This window comes from Hesperophylax consimilis, chromosome 3 (genome assembly GCF_061612785.1).
Source record: "Hesperophylax consimilis isolate HC1 chromosome 3, BYU_Hcon_1.0, whole genome shotgun sequence".
In the NCBI taxonomy this organism is placed as follows: Eukaryota; Metazoa; Arthropoda; class Insecta; order Trichoptera; family Limnephilidae; genus Hesperophylax; species Hesperophylax consimilis.
In genome coordinates, this window is record NC_142838.1 from 44,189,714 (window position 1) to 44,207,718 (window position 18,005).

Consider the following 18,005-nt stretch of genomic DNA (forward strand, 5'->3'; position numbering starts at 1 on the left):
AAGATTTTTCGAAATTCCAACGTTTTAAGGAAATTGTTAGATAAAAAAGTTGAATTGTTTGTATAAAAAAATAAATACCTATTCATTTATGGAAAAATATTTTAGTATGGGAAAAAAGTTGAAATTTCGAAAAAAATTATTTATCTCTTTTACTTCTAAAATCTTGAATAATCACCTCTCGAAGTTAGTGCACTTTACCCCAGAACACCCTCTATTATATTATTGTTTTGCTTTCTCACTGCAATGCTATATATCATATAAAATTGAATAACTGCTAAATAACTACAATAATGAATACACTGTATAGTGTATACTCCTCTTCCAATGGCTACGTAACGCTTAGTATTCATATCTCATAATATGTAGAAACCTAATGTAAATACTATTTTTATATGAACTTACCTTATTTTTTTAAATTAAAATTATTTTGAAAAAAGTCATACCTCGGTTTCTAACTAAACTGTGTGTCGGAAATATTAGTTTGTCTTTTGCGTTGAGGTCTTTCCTATTTGAAGTTATTGTTCTTGGTGCTCCATTTTGAATGAATCCAAAATGAAAAATTCAAGACGTGTGTAATGCGATACAATAGAATTGACGTAATTGACGTAAATTGACTAGGTACGTTTTGCAGGCCTCGCTTGCCGGCTCGACAGTTTTACTGTAGTCCGGTTTCGCCTTGTACAGATATGAATAAGTATTATGAACGGTACTTATTGCGGAAATAAAATGCATATAAATGTATACGATTTATAGACATATCTGAACAGGCTTACGATACAATAATATTATACTCAAACATTGATTTTTATGCATTGAATGTATTTATGTTTTATCTCTATCTCTATGTACTTAGATAGGTACCTACTTCGTTTTCGCTATTTTTGTGATAAACCGCATAATTTTATTTAGAGATGGCGCCACTTCCGTTTGCATCTCACATAATTAAACTTCCAAAAGGTTGATATATACAATGTTTTTCGGTTCTACAGTATCGCTTCTCGGCCTGTTGGCTAAGATCAAAGTGTAGTATCTGTTCTTATCAGCTTAATATCTGATAGTTCCCGCAATGCGGGACCAGTATATTAAACTGATTTTTGGAATGTGACGGGATGTTCGGGGCTTGCTCCACTCCTGTCGCGGGTTGGCCCGGCATTGCAGTGCCGCCGGGATCGGCCCATCTTAAATTGATAAATAGAGTTGGTGGTTGGAAGTTGGAATCGCACCAGCTCTATAGGTGGGCCCTATGAATGCTTTTCGTTAGTGGGGGTATGAGTACAGCTTCAGTAATATACCGTGACAAAATACTCAGATTTTCAGAAGTATGTAATCCCGACCAGATTGATTCAGATTCTACTTGAGCTTGATTCTTGATTCCCCCTTTCATTGTTCGAAATCCGTGGGGGGGGGGGGGGGTTGTTAGAGAATTTCTGTAATTCCTCACATTTTTCCGGTCGCAAAATATCATATTCACATACCAGTCGTCACAAAAGTACCCGTCAAAAATACCTACTAAAAATACCCATCAAAAAGACCGATTAAAAATATTTTGTTCCGCTATAAAATACTCATGAGTATTTTGGAACCAGGTATTTTGGAGATCTATCACCAGTACAAAGTATTGCATGGAAATACCCGGTATACTTTTACTGGGTACGATAAATACGCCTAACCTCTAATTTGGACGCTAGATGGCACTGGTACAAATCGAAAAACTTATGAATCTGCACGAATAAAAACTACATTTACAATCGGGGTATCCTTTTTGAAGTGAAACTTCTTTACGCGCGTCATGCAATTTCGAGGACCGGAGTAAAACCGACTCATGACCGAAACGAAAATGCGGGTACCCCCACCACCGATTAAAGTTCATTTGATCTAGTCAAAGTTTTGAAGTAACATATAAATGCTTCTTAGCTCATCCCGACAACTGGCGTTGGTGGTGTAATGGTCAGCATAGTTGCCTTCCAAGCAGTTGATCCGAGTTCGATTCTCGGCCATCGCACATTATTTTTTTGTTTTTAACGCCTTTTTCATTCAATATCTTATTTTTTAGTAGGTCAGAACATTTTTTAAAAGAAAATAATATTGCAAAATAATAAAAACACTTATCTCACTGTGATAAAACATTACTCCGCTAGAGCGCGCTTTGCGTTATTGTGTTGGATTAAAATTATTATCTAATCCGTATATTATGATAATTGTATTACATTTATTTAATTAATTTATTTATTTTGATAATATGTAATAATTTACAGAAAAAAAAATTAAAACTATCTCCCTCTGATAAAATATCCGTTCGCTAGAGCGCACTACGCGATCTTGTGTGGGATTCTATTTCTGTACATTGTACATTATTTTTAAAAATATATTATATTTTGGGTGTGATGTAGGTAACATTATAAAACATAACAAGCTCTCATATTTTCAGAACCTACATAATATAATCAATTTATGCGGCTTTGCTTACAGTTGGTGCTCAGCGTGGTTGGCTTTCAATCAGTTAAGCGAGGTTCGATTCTCGGCTGTGGCATTTTTGAAGTGAAACCTTGTTGAGGTGGGGGAGCCGCTCACGAACGTTCTCTCTCTTCTCTTCTTTCCTCTCTCTCAGACACCAGCGAACTGCGCCACGCCAAGCATCAGCTGAAACTAGAAGTTTCACTTCTGTCTTGCGTAGGCTTGACACACCCACTTTTTTTTTATATTATTACGATTGCAGCATATTTTTGGGAGGTCATTGCCCAAATGACCTTCTAAGAAGAGCCGCCACTGGTAAGCTGTATATGGTCTACAAAATCCACTACAGGGTTGCCAGTTCCTGGAGAATTCCCCATATTGCGCGGAATATCTAAGATTTTCAAGAATTGGGTTTTTGCAAGGAGAACCTTTTTGTCAGGAAAATGCGGGGATTAAGCAACTATAATGAAAAATCATATTTACTATAATTGTGAGAACTCACTATATTTCTTTTTCGTTCGCAGCAAATTTTCAAAAAGGCTAATTTTTAAACCTGAACGAAAGAGAAAATCCGAAAATGCTAATTATTGTAGAATTATGTTTTATTTTGGTGGTAAATGAATTTGTTAGAATTTTGAAAACCTCTTGTGGGTATTTTAGAACAAAAGCATTGGCAACTCTGATCCACATTCACATTTCAACCGGTCAAGGAAGTATTTTTGCATTTGATTCATCATAACAACATTAGCGTCGAGATGCTAACATTTTAATTAGTGTTCTTCGATGTAAAAAGCGACTAATCTTTCGAATAAAAAACATACAAAATACAGCGCCAGTTGAAAAAAGTTTGCTTTTTCAGACTGGTGACTGGTTACGTACATAGATTTGATGCGTTTTCTGAAGACGTGAACAAATAAAACTTTGAAAATTACAACATAACGATAACAAACAAAAAATGTATACAGATATTTGAAATACAAGGTAGTTATTGATTTTTTTTTATATTTTTTACTCAATTCCTCATTCTATTCTTTACGAATACTAATTAAACGATAGGTTATTATTAATGATGTAGCCCCTGAAAAGGGCGTTCAAAAATCAAACAAATAAATGGATAATTAGTATTCATTTATTTTTCATTACAAAACCATATAAATGAAATGAATAAATTAGATGATGATTCAATTTTTTCCTTCGGATATAACTGTTTATTATTTTGTCAATTGTGATTTTTTGATGTAACAAAGCATTATGTAAAACATAAACACTCACCTGGTTTATAATATTTTTACTTTTTCTACGGATAAGAAATAATTGAACAGCAAACATTAAACAATTAACAATCTTTTAAAACCTTTTTTTCCAAGGTTCTGCACTTCGATTGTGTTTGGCTGGGAGTAGACGGCGTTACCTTTGTCAAACCAGACGATACAGTCGGAGTTATTGCCGCAGACGACAACACCACACCAGCTACAGTCATTTACGATGCAGTCACTGAAATAAAAGATGTGAAAAACGACATTGAAATAGCGACAGAAAGCCAAACTGAACTTACTACCTTGGCCGCTGTGCTCGATGAGACAACCGTGTTTAATGAACGTATTGCTTCTACTGTGCAAGATTATTCGACTATGGTTACAATGCTTGACATATCCACTACGAGCTCTATTGTTGTTGATGACGAGGACGAGGATGAAGACGAAGACGAGGATGAGGACAAGGAATCTACAACAGATTATATGCGCGATGCGATCGCCCACAATACGCTCAGTGATGCATCTACAATAGAAAATGTATCCGAAAATACTATGTCAACGATGAGCACTTTAGTTGATGTATCTACTACACAAAAAAAGGAAGATGTTTCCATTTTAACTACCACTCTATTTGATACAATTACGTTAAATGCAATAGCGGAAGAAGGCACAACAGAAAATAAAATAGCCGAAGAAAGCACAAAAGAAAATGAAATATCCGAGGATTATATTGAAAAAATGAACGTCTTTGAGTCAAAAAAATTGTTAAATTATAGAAAGCGCTACTAGTAAACTTACATGTTAATTATTTATTATTAATTTATTACCATAGTTTTAAAAGTTTTTATACTAATAGAATAATTATTCATCTAAATGAAACAATGAGTTTTATTTAATTGTAGTCCCCTATTATTTTATAATAGACAAATGTACGTTAAGTTCTATCACTTTTTTTTAAATCTCAAGTTTTTCCGAATTACGGTGAATGTGAGCCGAATTTTATGAACAAAACTTACCGAGTTCACCTAATTATTGCAGAGAAGATGGGTTAGGTTAGGTTAGATTAGTACCAAGAGTTGTCCAGTTTTAAGTGATATTTTCAGCAATGGCCTCATTCAAAATAATAACTTCTGTAACACGACATCATTACTCAACTAATAAACTAACATTTCTAAATAGAACAATTAATAGAAATGTTAGATTGATTAATTAGTCTGCCAAAAAAATTAAAAAATCTGCCCTGATGATGGTCACTGCAAACTGCAAAATTTCCCGAAAGGTTCAAGAAGGAGTTGTAAAAGCAACACGGCTTTATTACAAAAGTCTAACAACATCATGGGCTGTGCTAATTTAAATCATAATATCTGAATATTAGTAAGTACGTATGTGTATGCTGTACACACTGTACAATAAAAGCAATGCATGTCATAACAGCAGAGGTGACTTCATAACAACAATTATTGAAGATGAACTGAGCAATCAATGACGGCCAACTACCGTTGAAGGTTCTTGAGCAAGGCCCTGGTCTTAGCAAGTGTGCGTACAGTTTGAAGGCCAAGCACTGCATTAAGTTTAGGGTCCCTTTTTGAAAGCCAAAAACATTCAGGAAAACAACAAAACCACAAAAAATCCATACTATGAGTTCCGGGGCCTGCTCAGGCCGAGGGGCGCTGTGCTCGAGCCTCGCGTGCCCTTAGGGCAGGGTAAAGACGGATTTGTTCTTGAGGTGGTAACACGGTAAGTATTTAATTTCTAATCATTATTAGCCTGAAACACAAATATAAATTTTTTAAATCTTCATTATAATCGGGAAATGAACCCGCACCTTTTGGTTGCCGGTCAGGTGCACGGAACCACTGTTCTACGTCGGTTTATTTTAAATAGCAAATAATTCAATAAATATTAGTATTTCGTTCAACAATTATTGATTTTTTCACTTGGAAACAATTAACTTTATGTTGGTTCATTTCCCGTCAGCGGTATTTTTTTTTGATTTTATATTTGTGTTTTAGACTAATAATTATTGCTTATAATAATTTGTTATCCTCTGTGCTTTGCATAATAACCTTGTCTTGTAAACATAAGTTTACATTTGATAAAAAAATAACTTATATTTCCCTTGAATATATTTTGTAACTCTTTGGTTTGCTTTATCTTGGCAACATTTGAAATGCATAGACATGCAAAATATCGAACAGATTTCTGTTCTGGATCTGTCAAATTTGTTGCGAACCGAAATACGAGCACAAAATTTTTTCTGTACAAATTAAATTATAAAACTTAAAATGGAACAAGAAAGTAGTTTTGATTACTGTGAAAATGATGGGTATGTTAATTGGGTTATTTTAGTTGCATACATCTAATTTCTCAACCCCCTATAAATTAAGAATGGATAATAATGATATCGATCACAGAATTCAAATAGATTTTTTTCAATTCGGCTCAGTTATTTTAACTCATTAGCTTATTTCAAAGACTTTCAACACATACGTGTTTCCTAAATCTGGGTTGTTTTATATTTTCTGTCAAAAGTTATAGGTTATAAATAATCGTAAACTCCTTATTACTAGCTCACTCTAAATTCAAAAGGAATTATTTTCATATTATGAATTGATTTAACTAATTGGAAATGGTTTAATCAATTTGTTTTTATTTAGGATGATGGATCCCTTGCCAGCATCTCCTGAAATTCATTACAATTGGACAGAAGTGACGGATGATTTCATGTCTAATATTAAAGGTGAGTTCTAATGAAAATATAAAAAAATACGTTTCTAAATTGCGTATAACAATTATTACATTAATACAAGTGCTGTTTAGAAATGTATGTATTTTGGGATCAAGTTCCCACGCACAAAAAAATATTTCGAATGTCTTAAAATGGTTTTCCATTTTCAAATGGAATTTAAATCAAATGAACAGGACCGTAGAGTAAAGAATAAGGCCCTTCGTTAAAGCGATTACATTACCAACTAATTGTATAGTATTTGAAATACACAGGACAGCGATTTGAGTTGCCAACATTTTTTTTTAGTTGCCCCGTGAGCAAATGGCCTAAGCCTGTCGTCCCACTGATCGGTAAACAATCGACATAAACCAAATCCTGTAAGGACCCTCTTCCCTCGTGGGACCTTTAGGGAACCAAGGAGGAGTGGAGAGGAGAGATGAGGCCACCTCAGTGAACTCTTCCCTTGTGGGGCCGTCAGGGAACCAGGGGGGATTGGAGAGGAGAGATGAGACCTGGGAACACACACTGTGGAACCAGAAGACATAGCCACATAATATACAATGACAACCCTGGTGAACTTTATAAAAGGGACCGGGTGACTGTTAAGGGGTTGAGGTAAAATGGGAGATAACACAATGGGTCTATGGCCTAAGTGTTCACGGGAACTATATGTAAACCTTCTCTGCTCTATAAATAAATACCCTGTCCAGACTGTTACCTTACTATGGCGAACTTTATTTTCTGCGCACTTTCTTACAGCCCTCAGTTTATGTTAATTGCTTACGACGGGCTAGCACAACAGTGCCAATATGGAAAATAGTATGCTGTAGGTACATTAAAAAAAAATTATTGAAGGCGAACTGGGAAAATGATTGATTAAATAGTTTTATTAAGTTTAGCCAAATAAAAATGTGATAAATTACGTTATGTTTTAGAATTGGAGCTTGGAGAACTGCTGCATGATGAATTATTTGGATTATTTGAAGCTATGTCAGCCATTGAAATGATGGATCCCAAAATGGATGCCGGAATGCACTGTAACAGAGGAACTACCAAGCCGTTGACTTTTCAACAGGCTGTGCAGGTTAACTTATATTATATACAATGTTAATATACTTAGTGCATTCTTTATGCATTTTTAATTTGAATTGCTGTTTATATTTAGTTTCAATTTGTGGATGGCGAAACAAATTACAATTAATTTACTTCAGGGTTATATTGCACATATTTATGTAAAAGTTTAGAAAAGTAATATGCATAATTTGCATATTGTTGGAACATTGAAGATATTTCCAGTTGATTGTCGGAGGGCGATTTAACTTTCTTTCACATTAAATAATAGTGTGTTAGAAAGTGCTGTTGAAAATGAGACAAACGATAAACATATGTCTGCTCCCTGCAAAGGAAACATGCAATCATTATCAATATTATACATCTCCCTCACACATATTAAAGAAACGAAACGCCATTGCTGTTACTGTCCGATCAGCATGCCACGGCAATGCTGCACCGTCGCCGTGTCATTGGGAATTATAAAAGCACATATTCAGAATCAAAATGTTTGCTTGAAATCACTTCAGTTATTTTTAATGAACAGATCTGAATTGCCAGATTAGCCTCACTTACTTCAACCTGAAAACATTGTCCAAATGGGTATTTTTAAATTTGCTTTATATTAATACAGCACAAGACTCCCAACTGCTCCTAAGTATTCAAAGTCAGTGAGTCTGAAGTTAGTGGAGAAGGGAAGGAGACATATTATATATGCCATAGTTCCACTGGCTCTGGGCACCTGCTCTGGTGCTTTGTATCACATTGAAAAAAATAATTAGTGCCATTATTTTTTTTAAATTCCAGGCTGGTAAATTGAAACTGGACAATCTCGCGCCATCGGAAGTCATCGGTGTAATGGATGCCACTTTCTCATGCATAGTCTCTTGGCTCGAGGGACACTCGCTCGCCCAGACAGTGTTCACCAATCTGTACCTGCATCAGCCACAGGCCATCGGCGATAAGACTCTCAAGGCCTTCTGTATAGCCGTCTACAAGATTTTGGACCTGATCAGGAATTATATCAATATGTTAGTAATATGCAAAATAAGTATATATTAGAACGGGTTCCATGACTAAACATAACATTGAAGGAATGTCTAATGTTTGAGTACTTATTAGGGTTCCATGACTAAACAGAACATTGAAGGAATGTTTAATGTATGAGTATACATTAGGGTTCCATGACTAAACAGAACATTGAAGGAATGTCTAATGTTTGAGTACACATTAGGGTTCCATGACTAAACAGAACATTGAAGGAATGTTTAATGTATGAGTATACATTAGGGTTCCATGACTAAACAGAACATTGAAGGAATGTCTAATGTTTGAGTACACATTAGGGTTCCATGACTAAACAGAACATTGAAGGAATGTCTAATGTATGAGTAGTATACATTAGGGTTCCATGACTAAAAAATTTAGAAAAAAGCCTAACCTAAGATATCCTATTATTTTATCATGTTCTGTTTTGTCACTGTTCTTTTTTATTTGTTTACCGTTAGAGAGAGCTTATATTTTTTATAAAAGTGTGTTTATCTGAAGTGCCCATCCAGATAAGTATGTTTTTCTGTATCTGTTTGTAAATAATAAGAATGTTTTTCTGAATCTGTTTGTAAATAATAAAATTATATGGAGACTAGATATTTGTAATAAATTTTAAAGCGCCCTTAAGGTGATTACATCTTCTAAGGTATTAAGCTCTTCTATTTAGTTGGTTCTTGCGGCTCTCTACCAATCTTAAGCCGGCAGTTCTCTTTGGGCTGACGGCTCATCTCATCCTTTATTTCTCTTCCTAATTAACAATGCCATCCATAATGTTAGAATTCCATTCATCTGTCAACTTTAGAATGAACCTTTGTCAAAGTAATTACCACAGCATGGGTTTTCCATACATAAAATAGCCAGCTCGAGAAGTGAGCAAGGCTGTACAGATTTAATGTTAATTTAACCCTTGAGACGTTGTTGATTTGCACGGATCGAACCTTCTACAAGCTTCCATTTTTTCAGTCAATAACAAGCACTATTTCGTTCTCTTTCTGACATAAAAGAAATAATTAATTTTTAGATGAGAGGAAGAGAGATATATGCATTTTAATAATGTGCGGTCGTTCTGGGACAAATATGGTCTTAGGAGAGTATAATGCGCGCACGGCATTTGGGACTGTTTGGGTCTTAGAAGGTCCCAAGGGTTAATTTTGAGGTAAGTTCCATTGTGACCTCCTCTTTCTCACGATCTCTCAGTAGCGGGACAATATTACATAATACAATTGGTTTTTCAGTGCCCAAGTATTTGAAGAAGAAGACTTCCAGCCAATGGGATACGGATATCGGTTAGGCTCCAATCCCCAGGGTGGAGCGGGGTACGATGTTGGCGCCGAAGTTACTGAACAGAAGTGCATCGCTGGACTGCGGGAGCAAGAAGATGACTTGCATCGGAGGTCGAGGAATAATCCCCTCGAGGTATGAGAATACAAATTCCTCTCTAATTTTTACAATGTATATCCCTATCGCAAGACACTTTTTGATACAATGTATGTGTTTTAGTGAAACTTCATGGATCACAAATGTAACATTCGTATACAGGGATAGCCGCCGATGCATCATATATGCACCCTCCGGCCTCGATATTTAAAATAATATCATGTTATCAAATATTTCCGCTTGACACTCAATTTCAAATGGATTTTTATGAGTCTGTGTCTGGCTGGGAGAAATATCTTTAAGAGTCTGTGTCAGGCTGGGAGAAATGTCTTCCAAAAAGTCGGCGGGTTTTATTTTTTAATTTTATTTTATTTAAATCTTTTTACTCTGCCAAAGCAGTTTGTCAGCAGGTCGTGTTCACAATATCAATTATAACACTAAAGCAGACATATAACGAGAAGCCGCAATATAAAAAATAGATACAAAAGGATAACAATAAGAGGCGTATCCATACAGCGCCATGCAAATTTACAAACCCGGCGACTCGCAGTGGCAAATTGGAATGCACGCTCAGTGAACAACAAGGTGGATGATGTTCACGATATTATTAGCCAGAAGAAACTGAACATCCTATCGATTACTGAGACGTGGCATGAAAACTATGACTCCACCTCCATAAAAAAGTTGCGAGCTCTTGGCTATACGGTCGTAGAACAGGCAAGACGAAAATCGCCGGACGACCCCAGAAACAATAACATCTCATTCGTGAATAATGGAGGGGTGGCGATCATCGGTCGTCAAGGACTGCGTATATCCAAAATCAATATTGGAGATTACCAAACTTTTGAATCTCTGGGATGTTGTATTTCTTCAATGGGGGCGTCTTTCACACTGATCACTATCTACCGACCGGGGTCGAGGATCATCACTGCGGATTTTTATAACGAATTTGCGCAACTTTTAGGGCGGGTAAATGCCCTACCGGGTGCTCTCATTATAACCGGGGACTTTAATATCAGAATAGATAGGAAAACTGACGTTAACACAACAAAATTTTTCGATGTCTTAGATTGCTACGGATGTAGGCAATGGGTAGATATTCCGACTCATGACGCAGGCGGAATACTTGATATTTTTATATCTAGGAATACTGACCCACCGCTAATAACCGAAGTAATAGACGTGGGTCTCTCAGATCACAGGCTTGTGCGTACCGAGGTAGACTTTAATCCTTCCAAACCTGTCTACAAAACGAAGACGACCAGAGCGTGGTGAAAGTTTGACTTTGCCCTCTTTGAGGAAGAGCTGAAGACTTCCATCCTTGCAAAATACGACATAAATAGTAATGTAAATTCGACATCTGGCCTAGTAGAAGTCTATAATGATATTTTAACTACACTAATAAACAAACATGCCCCCTTTTCGACCAAAACCTGTGCTGTTCGCAAGTCTGATTCCTGGTTTGACGCAGAATGCCGGGAAAAGAAGAGGGCTATGCGCCGACTTGAGAGGACATACAGGAGCGGAAAACTAGCCAGCCAAAGGGAAGCGTGGGTTGGTGTGCAAACAGAATATAGGGAAACAATTCGGAGAAAAAGAGCCGATTACTGGATTACGAAGATTGAGAGTGAAGATTCGGACCCCCAGCGACTTTGGAATTCGCTTAAAACTGTCAGAGGTGAGTTTGAAAACTCAACCACGGCAGCGCTCAGTCCGAAAGATTTTTCCGACTTTTTCCAAGAAAAAATCGACAATATTCGGGCCACAACAGCATCTGCACCTCCACCTACGTTCACCACCTACAACGGCGAATCCTTTATTAAGTTCACGCACACTACATCGGAAGAAGTCACCAAAATTGTCCAGTTCACTAAACAAACAATGTGCTTTAGACCCAATCCCAACGTGGCTTCTGAAAAAGTGTCTGAAACATATAGTATCATTCCTTGTTTACTTATATAACAAAACTTTTGACTTAGGCGAGGTACCCCAACTGCTTAAGAAGGCCCTTGTCTCACCAATTCTAAAGAAACCCCAACTAGATTCTGAGGATTTAAGTAATTATCGTCCTGTGTCAAATCTACCGTTCATCTCAAAAATCCTAGAAAAAATTGTGATTAGGCAGATAACCGCCCATCTGGCGAAAAATGAACTGCTGTCAAAGTACCAATCAGCTTATAGGAGGTACCATTCTACAGAGACTGGATTACTGCGCGTGTTGTCAGATTTGATGCTTGCAAATGAGTCAGGTAAGCTAGCTTTGCTATCACTATTAGATCTGAGTGCAGCATTTGACACCATCGACCACAATTTCCTGATCGACAGACTGGAAAAAACTTTTGGACTGGGTGGTGAAATTATTAAGTGGATAAAGTCATACCTCTGTGGCCGAACCCAATCTGTACAAGCGGGCGGTAAAAACTCTCCCTACGTGACCCTGACTTCTGGAGTCCCCCAGGGTTCAGTCTTGGGGCCTCTACTTTTTATTCTGTTCATCAACGATGTTGCCAAAATTATAGATTCATTCGGACTTCTTTCCCATTGCTATGCTGACGATCAGCAAATCTATTTCTACTGTGCACCGAATGAGAAAGACAAATTAAAAGATATTACTTTTAAATGCATTGGTGCCATAACAGAGTGGATGTCTTCGAACAAACTTAGACTAAATCCATCCAAAACAGAATTTCTCTGGACAGCAACAAAAAAGCGCCAGTCAATGTTAGACAAAACTCCTCTCATTACTTCGGGCTGCAACATCATCCCTAAAAATGGCATTAAACTCCTAGGTGTTCATCTAGATCAAGGCTGCCCAACCCCAGGCCCGCGTGAACCATTTTCAAAAAACCCGCCAATCCGCCAATTTGAAAAAGTGTCGCGGGCCCACGGTAAAACAAACAATGCAGCTTGCGCGCGGTCACCAGTGTTGCCAACGAAGGCGATTTATCGCTATTTAGGCTACTCAGAACGAGAATCAGCGACGAAAAAATCTAACCTGTTGAACTTACTTTTTAAACAAAAATACACCGATTTTTGATATAATATTTTTTGCGTCCGAAATGGAATCTTGTAGCCACCCCCCTCCATGGAAAATTGTTGTGGGGAATCACATATGATGTTTTTGGGTGCGCGGAATTTTTTCTCAGCGAAGTCCAGTAACAACCCCCCCCCCCCCATGGATTTCAAATATTTTGTGGGGAGCACTCATTTTGAATTTTTTTGTGGGGAATTATGTTTTGTTCCCCCCCCCCCATGGAAATAGGAACCGTCAGGTATTCAGTTGCCCGCCAGTGATTCAAAATCGTCAATTTCGCCCAACTGTTAAAAAGGTTGGGCAGCCTTGATCTAGATGAAGATCTCTCACTCAAATCCCAAATTAACAAAACAGTAAGCGCAGGTTTCTTTCACCTCCGTCAAATCAAATCTATAAAAAGAAATATTCCGGCTAGCGCCACAAAGATGTTAGTAAACTCCTACGTTGTATCACGACTCGACTATTGCAATGGCATATACGCAAGTCTCCCTAAAATATACACTGACAGACTTCAGTCTGTATTCAATGCTGCAGCAAGGCTGATAACTGGTGTTCCCGAATATTCCCACATCTCACAACATTTGCGGAACCTTCATTGGCTAAAGTGCCCTGAGAGAATCCAATTCAAACTCTGCTGGATGGTTTTTAAAGCCGTACATGATATGGCGCCACCCTACTTGTCGGAACTCTGCATTCCAAACGATGTTAATGTTAGGCAAGCAACGCTTCGATCAGCATCTTCAACAGCCATAGGTAGACTTTCAGTACCTATGCGCAATCACAATACCAATTTTGGAGACCGAGCTTTTGCAGTAGCAGGCCCAACAGCTTGGAACAAACTCCCTTCATATTTGCGAAAGATCGACAGCTCATCTGAGTTCAGAGCAAAACTAAAGACTCACCTTTTCAACTTGTCGTATCCAGAATGATGACCTTTTTTATTGTTTTATTCATCAGTAGTATTTCATTGCTCAGTCCAGGGGATTTTCTATTCGACTTTTTTTTCACCGTTATTAACCGTTTATTACGCGTAAACAATTTTTTTAAAATATTTTATAACTGACACCACGCGCAGAAATCATAACAATCGGTATTTGTAAATATAAATTAAATATGTATGTTAGTCGTAAATCTCTAGTTTAAGCCGTAGTTGTAAGTCGTTTTGTAGCGGTATTGTGTAAAAATGCCCACTTGGTCATAAAAATATGTATAGCGTCATTAGTTAAAAGTCTTAGTTGTAAATCACTCGACATTAGTCTTAGTTATAAGTCTCTCTCTATCTATGAAACTTAGTTATAAACCAAAAGTAATTAAGTATAAGTGATCAATGCATAAATTAAGTTGTTAAGCGCCCTTGAGGTGATTTTCTCACGAAAACGGCGCTATATAAATAATCCAATCATTATTATTATTAACATTTTATGTGACTACAATACAAGACATAAAATAAAGACAAATAGATATAACACAGTCAACACACTCAAACACACGCGACATACTTAAACACTCTCATAAGTATATTTATACAATCAATACATGCATACAATCAATGGATACTAATGTATTTATAAACAATATATATATAAAAAAATATTGATCCATTAACCATTTTTTTAGTTCCGTTGTTGATTCGCTTATTTAATCCATTGGCATCTTATTAAATATAGAAGACACAATATAAGATGTCAATGTTTGTTGGCCGTATGTTAATGGACATACCTTCATTTTGACTAATTCTTGTGTTGTGTGTGTGTGATGTACTCTTTCTTTACACTAGGTTTTGGCATACAATTTTAAACCATAATATTCCTCGAACAGGTAATATATTAACTGACTCGTAAATGACCTAAATATTATAAATGAAACAAGTAAACTTTTAATATGAAATTTACATATTTTCAGGGAGAAGTGCTCATAGGTCTTTTAATATGATATTTACATATTTTCAGGGGAAGTGCTCATAGGTCTTTTAATATTATATTTACATATTTTCAGGGGGGAGTGCTCATAGGTCTTTTAATATGATATTTACATATTTTCAGGGGGAAGTGCTCATAGGTCTTTTAATATGATATTTACATATTTTCAGGGAGAAGTGCTCATAGGTCTTTAATATGATATGTATTTAGATATTTTCAGGGAGAAGTGCTCATAGGTCTTTAATATGATATTTACATATTTTCAGGGAGAAGTGCTCATAGGTCTTTAATCTTTTCCCCGCGGCGGCTGACTTTAGTCATTTCTTCAAATCGTTCGCACCACGCGGCGGCTGACTTTAGTCATTTTCAAGTTTCGACTTCGTTTTCCAAGCACATGTATACCGTATTCGTTCGAAATTTATTTTAAAAATAAGAATATTCATTTGTGTTGCGACATCTCTGAGAATTTGTATATACTACTTCATTGTTTATCTTATAAAATTAATAAAACCGAGAGCCCGGCGATTGCCGTCAGTCACAGTTTTGAAACACGCGCGAAAAGAAGCTAGTGTCTCTGGCGTGAACCCCGTACCAATCGTAATAAGACTTGTGCGTCGATATCCACTTTGAATTTTTTTTATTTTGTTGTGTACATAATTATTTTAAAGTGACTAATTCGATTTAAAAATATTTTGTTTTGTGTTTGTGTTTTGTATTACGTTCCTGTTGCGTATGAATTTAAAAAAACTTTTTTTAACAACCCTCAAAATGTCGAAACGTGGCCTATCTGATATTGAAATATATGAAACAATGTTAAATGCGGATAGTGATTTTGAAATAAATGATGACGACACAGATATTGTTATTGATGAGCAATATGAAAGTGATACCTCAATGCCGTCAGTTCAGCCATCAACTTCTTCTGCTGAACCGTTGACTTTGCCATCTCACCCCAGTACTTCATCAGAACAGACATCAAATGTTATTCCTGAAGAAATAGTTAACAATTGGAGTACAGGTCCTTTTATACCAATTGTTTATGAATTTGATGACTTCTTGTCTGGAGTTAATCCGTCTACATTACTTTCAGATAATTCAGAAGAAGTGGCATATTTTGAATATTTTTTAAATAATGAGATAATGGAGAAAATTGTTGAAGAGACTAATAAATTTTATCTGGCTGTTCTTGAAAAGGGACCACCATCCAAACATTCTCGCCTCAACAGATGGGCGGAGACATCGGTTAAAGAAATGTATATTTACTTTGCTTTGACTATGTTAATGACCAGAAATCGTCATCTGACGATAGAAGAGCATTGGTCTACCGATCCTTTGATGTCAAATAACATATTTGGAAAAACCATGCCAAGGGATCGGTACGAGATTTTACATAGAATGTTACACTTCTGTGATTCTAGAACACAAATCCCTGATGACAAATTGCATAAAATTAAAATGTTAGTTGATCACACCAGAAAAATCTTCAAAGAGACATTGGTACCCGAAGAAAACTTGTGCATCGACGAAAGCATGATTCTTTTTAAGGGTAGGTTAGCTTTTAAACAATATTTACCTTCTAAACGTCACCGTTTCGGAATAAAAATGTTTGTCATGTGCGATTGTAAGACTGGTTTTGTTTTAGACTTTATTATTTACGTTGGTGAAGGTACGGACATAACAGACAATCAGTGCCTTGGCGTTTCGGGAGCTGTCGTAACGACATTGCTCGAAAATTATTTAGGTAAAGGACATAATCTTTGGGTCGACAACTGGTATAGCAGCCCAAAACTATTTGATTTTCTTCATAGCAAGAAAACTAATGCTTGTGGAACAGTGCGCAAAAATAGAAAGACCATGCCAAGTTTCGAAAAATTAAAAAAGGGGGAAATAGAGGCAAAACACCGTGGACCACTGTTAGCTTTAAAATGGCAAGATAAGCGTGAAATTCATATGATCACAACTATACACGACAGCTCTTCATCTCCAATAGGAAGAGTTAACAGGGAAACAAATGAACCAATATTTAAACCAAAATGTATCTTGGATTATAATTTACATATGGGCGCAGTCGACAAAACCGACATGATGTTGAGCAGTTTGAAATGCATGAGGAAGTCAATAAAATGGTACAAAAAAGTGGTTTTCCATATAATAGATCTTTATTTATTAAATTCGCACACGCTCTTCAACAAGGTTACCGGAAAAAATACTACATTAGCAGATTTTCAATTGAAAGTTATAAGACAATTAATAGAAAAATACAGTGAACCATCTCAATTTACGTCACGTTTTTCTGATGATCCACTCCGTTTGTCAGCCAAAGGATTAGCAAAACACATGCCAGACATAATACCCTCAACGGCAAAACGTGCAAACCCATGTCGGCTGTGTCGTGTATGTACCAACTCCAAACTGAAAACTAAAGTAAAAAAATATTCAAGATACATGTGCTCAGAGTGTAATGTGACATTATGTGTTTACCCATGTTTCCGTATTTACCACGAAAAAAAAAACTACTAACCTTTTTAAAAATTATAAGTGTATTTTTGTATATATTTTTTACTATTGTCGCGAGTGTACCTTCATATTATTGCAAATTTATCGCAGTGAAAACAATATATAATAATTTCACAGCATAAACGTCAATAAAATGTCAACTAAAGAAAAACTAAGTGAAGTCAGTGAAAAAAGAAATATAAACTAAAAGCAGAGCGTCGGCGCAGTGGCCATCCTAAGGACTCATATTTCTCTACGCAAGTAGGTAGGTACCTATATGTTACATCGTACGTCGCTACAGTCGGCCATGACAGGGATTCTTTGTTTCGGTTGAAATCACTTAGTGTGTTTATATTAACACAATTATGGCATTATCTTTATTTCAGTTTATCTCAAGTGAATGTTTATTGATACTTCGATGTTGGAGAAAGATTTTATGATAGTTAATAATTCAGATTATGATTTTGTTTACATAAAATGGTTGATATGAAAATAACATTCGACAAAAAATTCATAAACAAAAAATGTGCCGCGTGGGGGCAACCGCTTAGGTATATTTTTTTAGCGGGTAAAAGGTTAATATGATATTTACATATTTTCAGGGAGAAGTGCTCATAGGTCTTTTAATATGATATTTACAT

General features: G+C 36.2%; 1 protein-coding gene and 1 non-coding gene across 2 annotated transcripts in view; both read left to right on the plus strand.

Annotated features, from left to right (window-relative positions):
- Positions 1-990: 990 nt before the first annotated feature.
- LOC149425597 (U2 spliceosomal RNA) lies at positions 991-1,183 on the plus strand. Its single transcript, XR_016305719.1, has one exon. It is a non-coding gene; the product is annotated as a U2 spliceosomal RNA (small nuclear RNA).
- Positions 1,184-5,906: 4,723 nt separating this feature from the next.
- The window catches only part of Naa35 (N-alpha-acetyltransferase 35), a 37,524-nt gene continuing 25,425 nt past the window's right edge, over positions 5,907-18,005 (plus strand). The window contains exons 1-5 of the mRNA XM_089650738.1: positions 5,907-6,036; positions 6,368-6,450; positions 7,374-7,522; positions 8,296-8,519; positions 9,774-9,954. Of these exons, the coding sequence (XP_089506864.1) occupies positions 5,996-6,036; positions 6,368-6,450; positions 7,374-7,522; positions 8,296-8,519; positions 9,774-9,954 (678 nt within the window). The 5' untranslated portion in view covers positions 5,907-5,995. The remainder of the gene's footprint in view (positions 6,037-6,367; positions 6,451-7,373; positions 7,523-8,295; positions 8,520-9,773; positions 9,955-18,005) is intronic.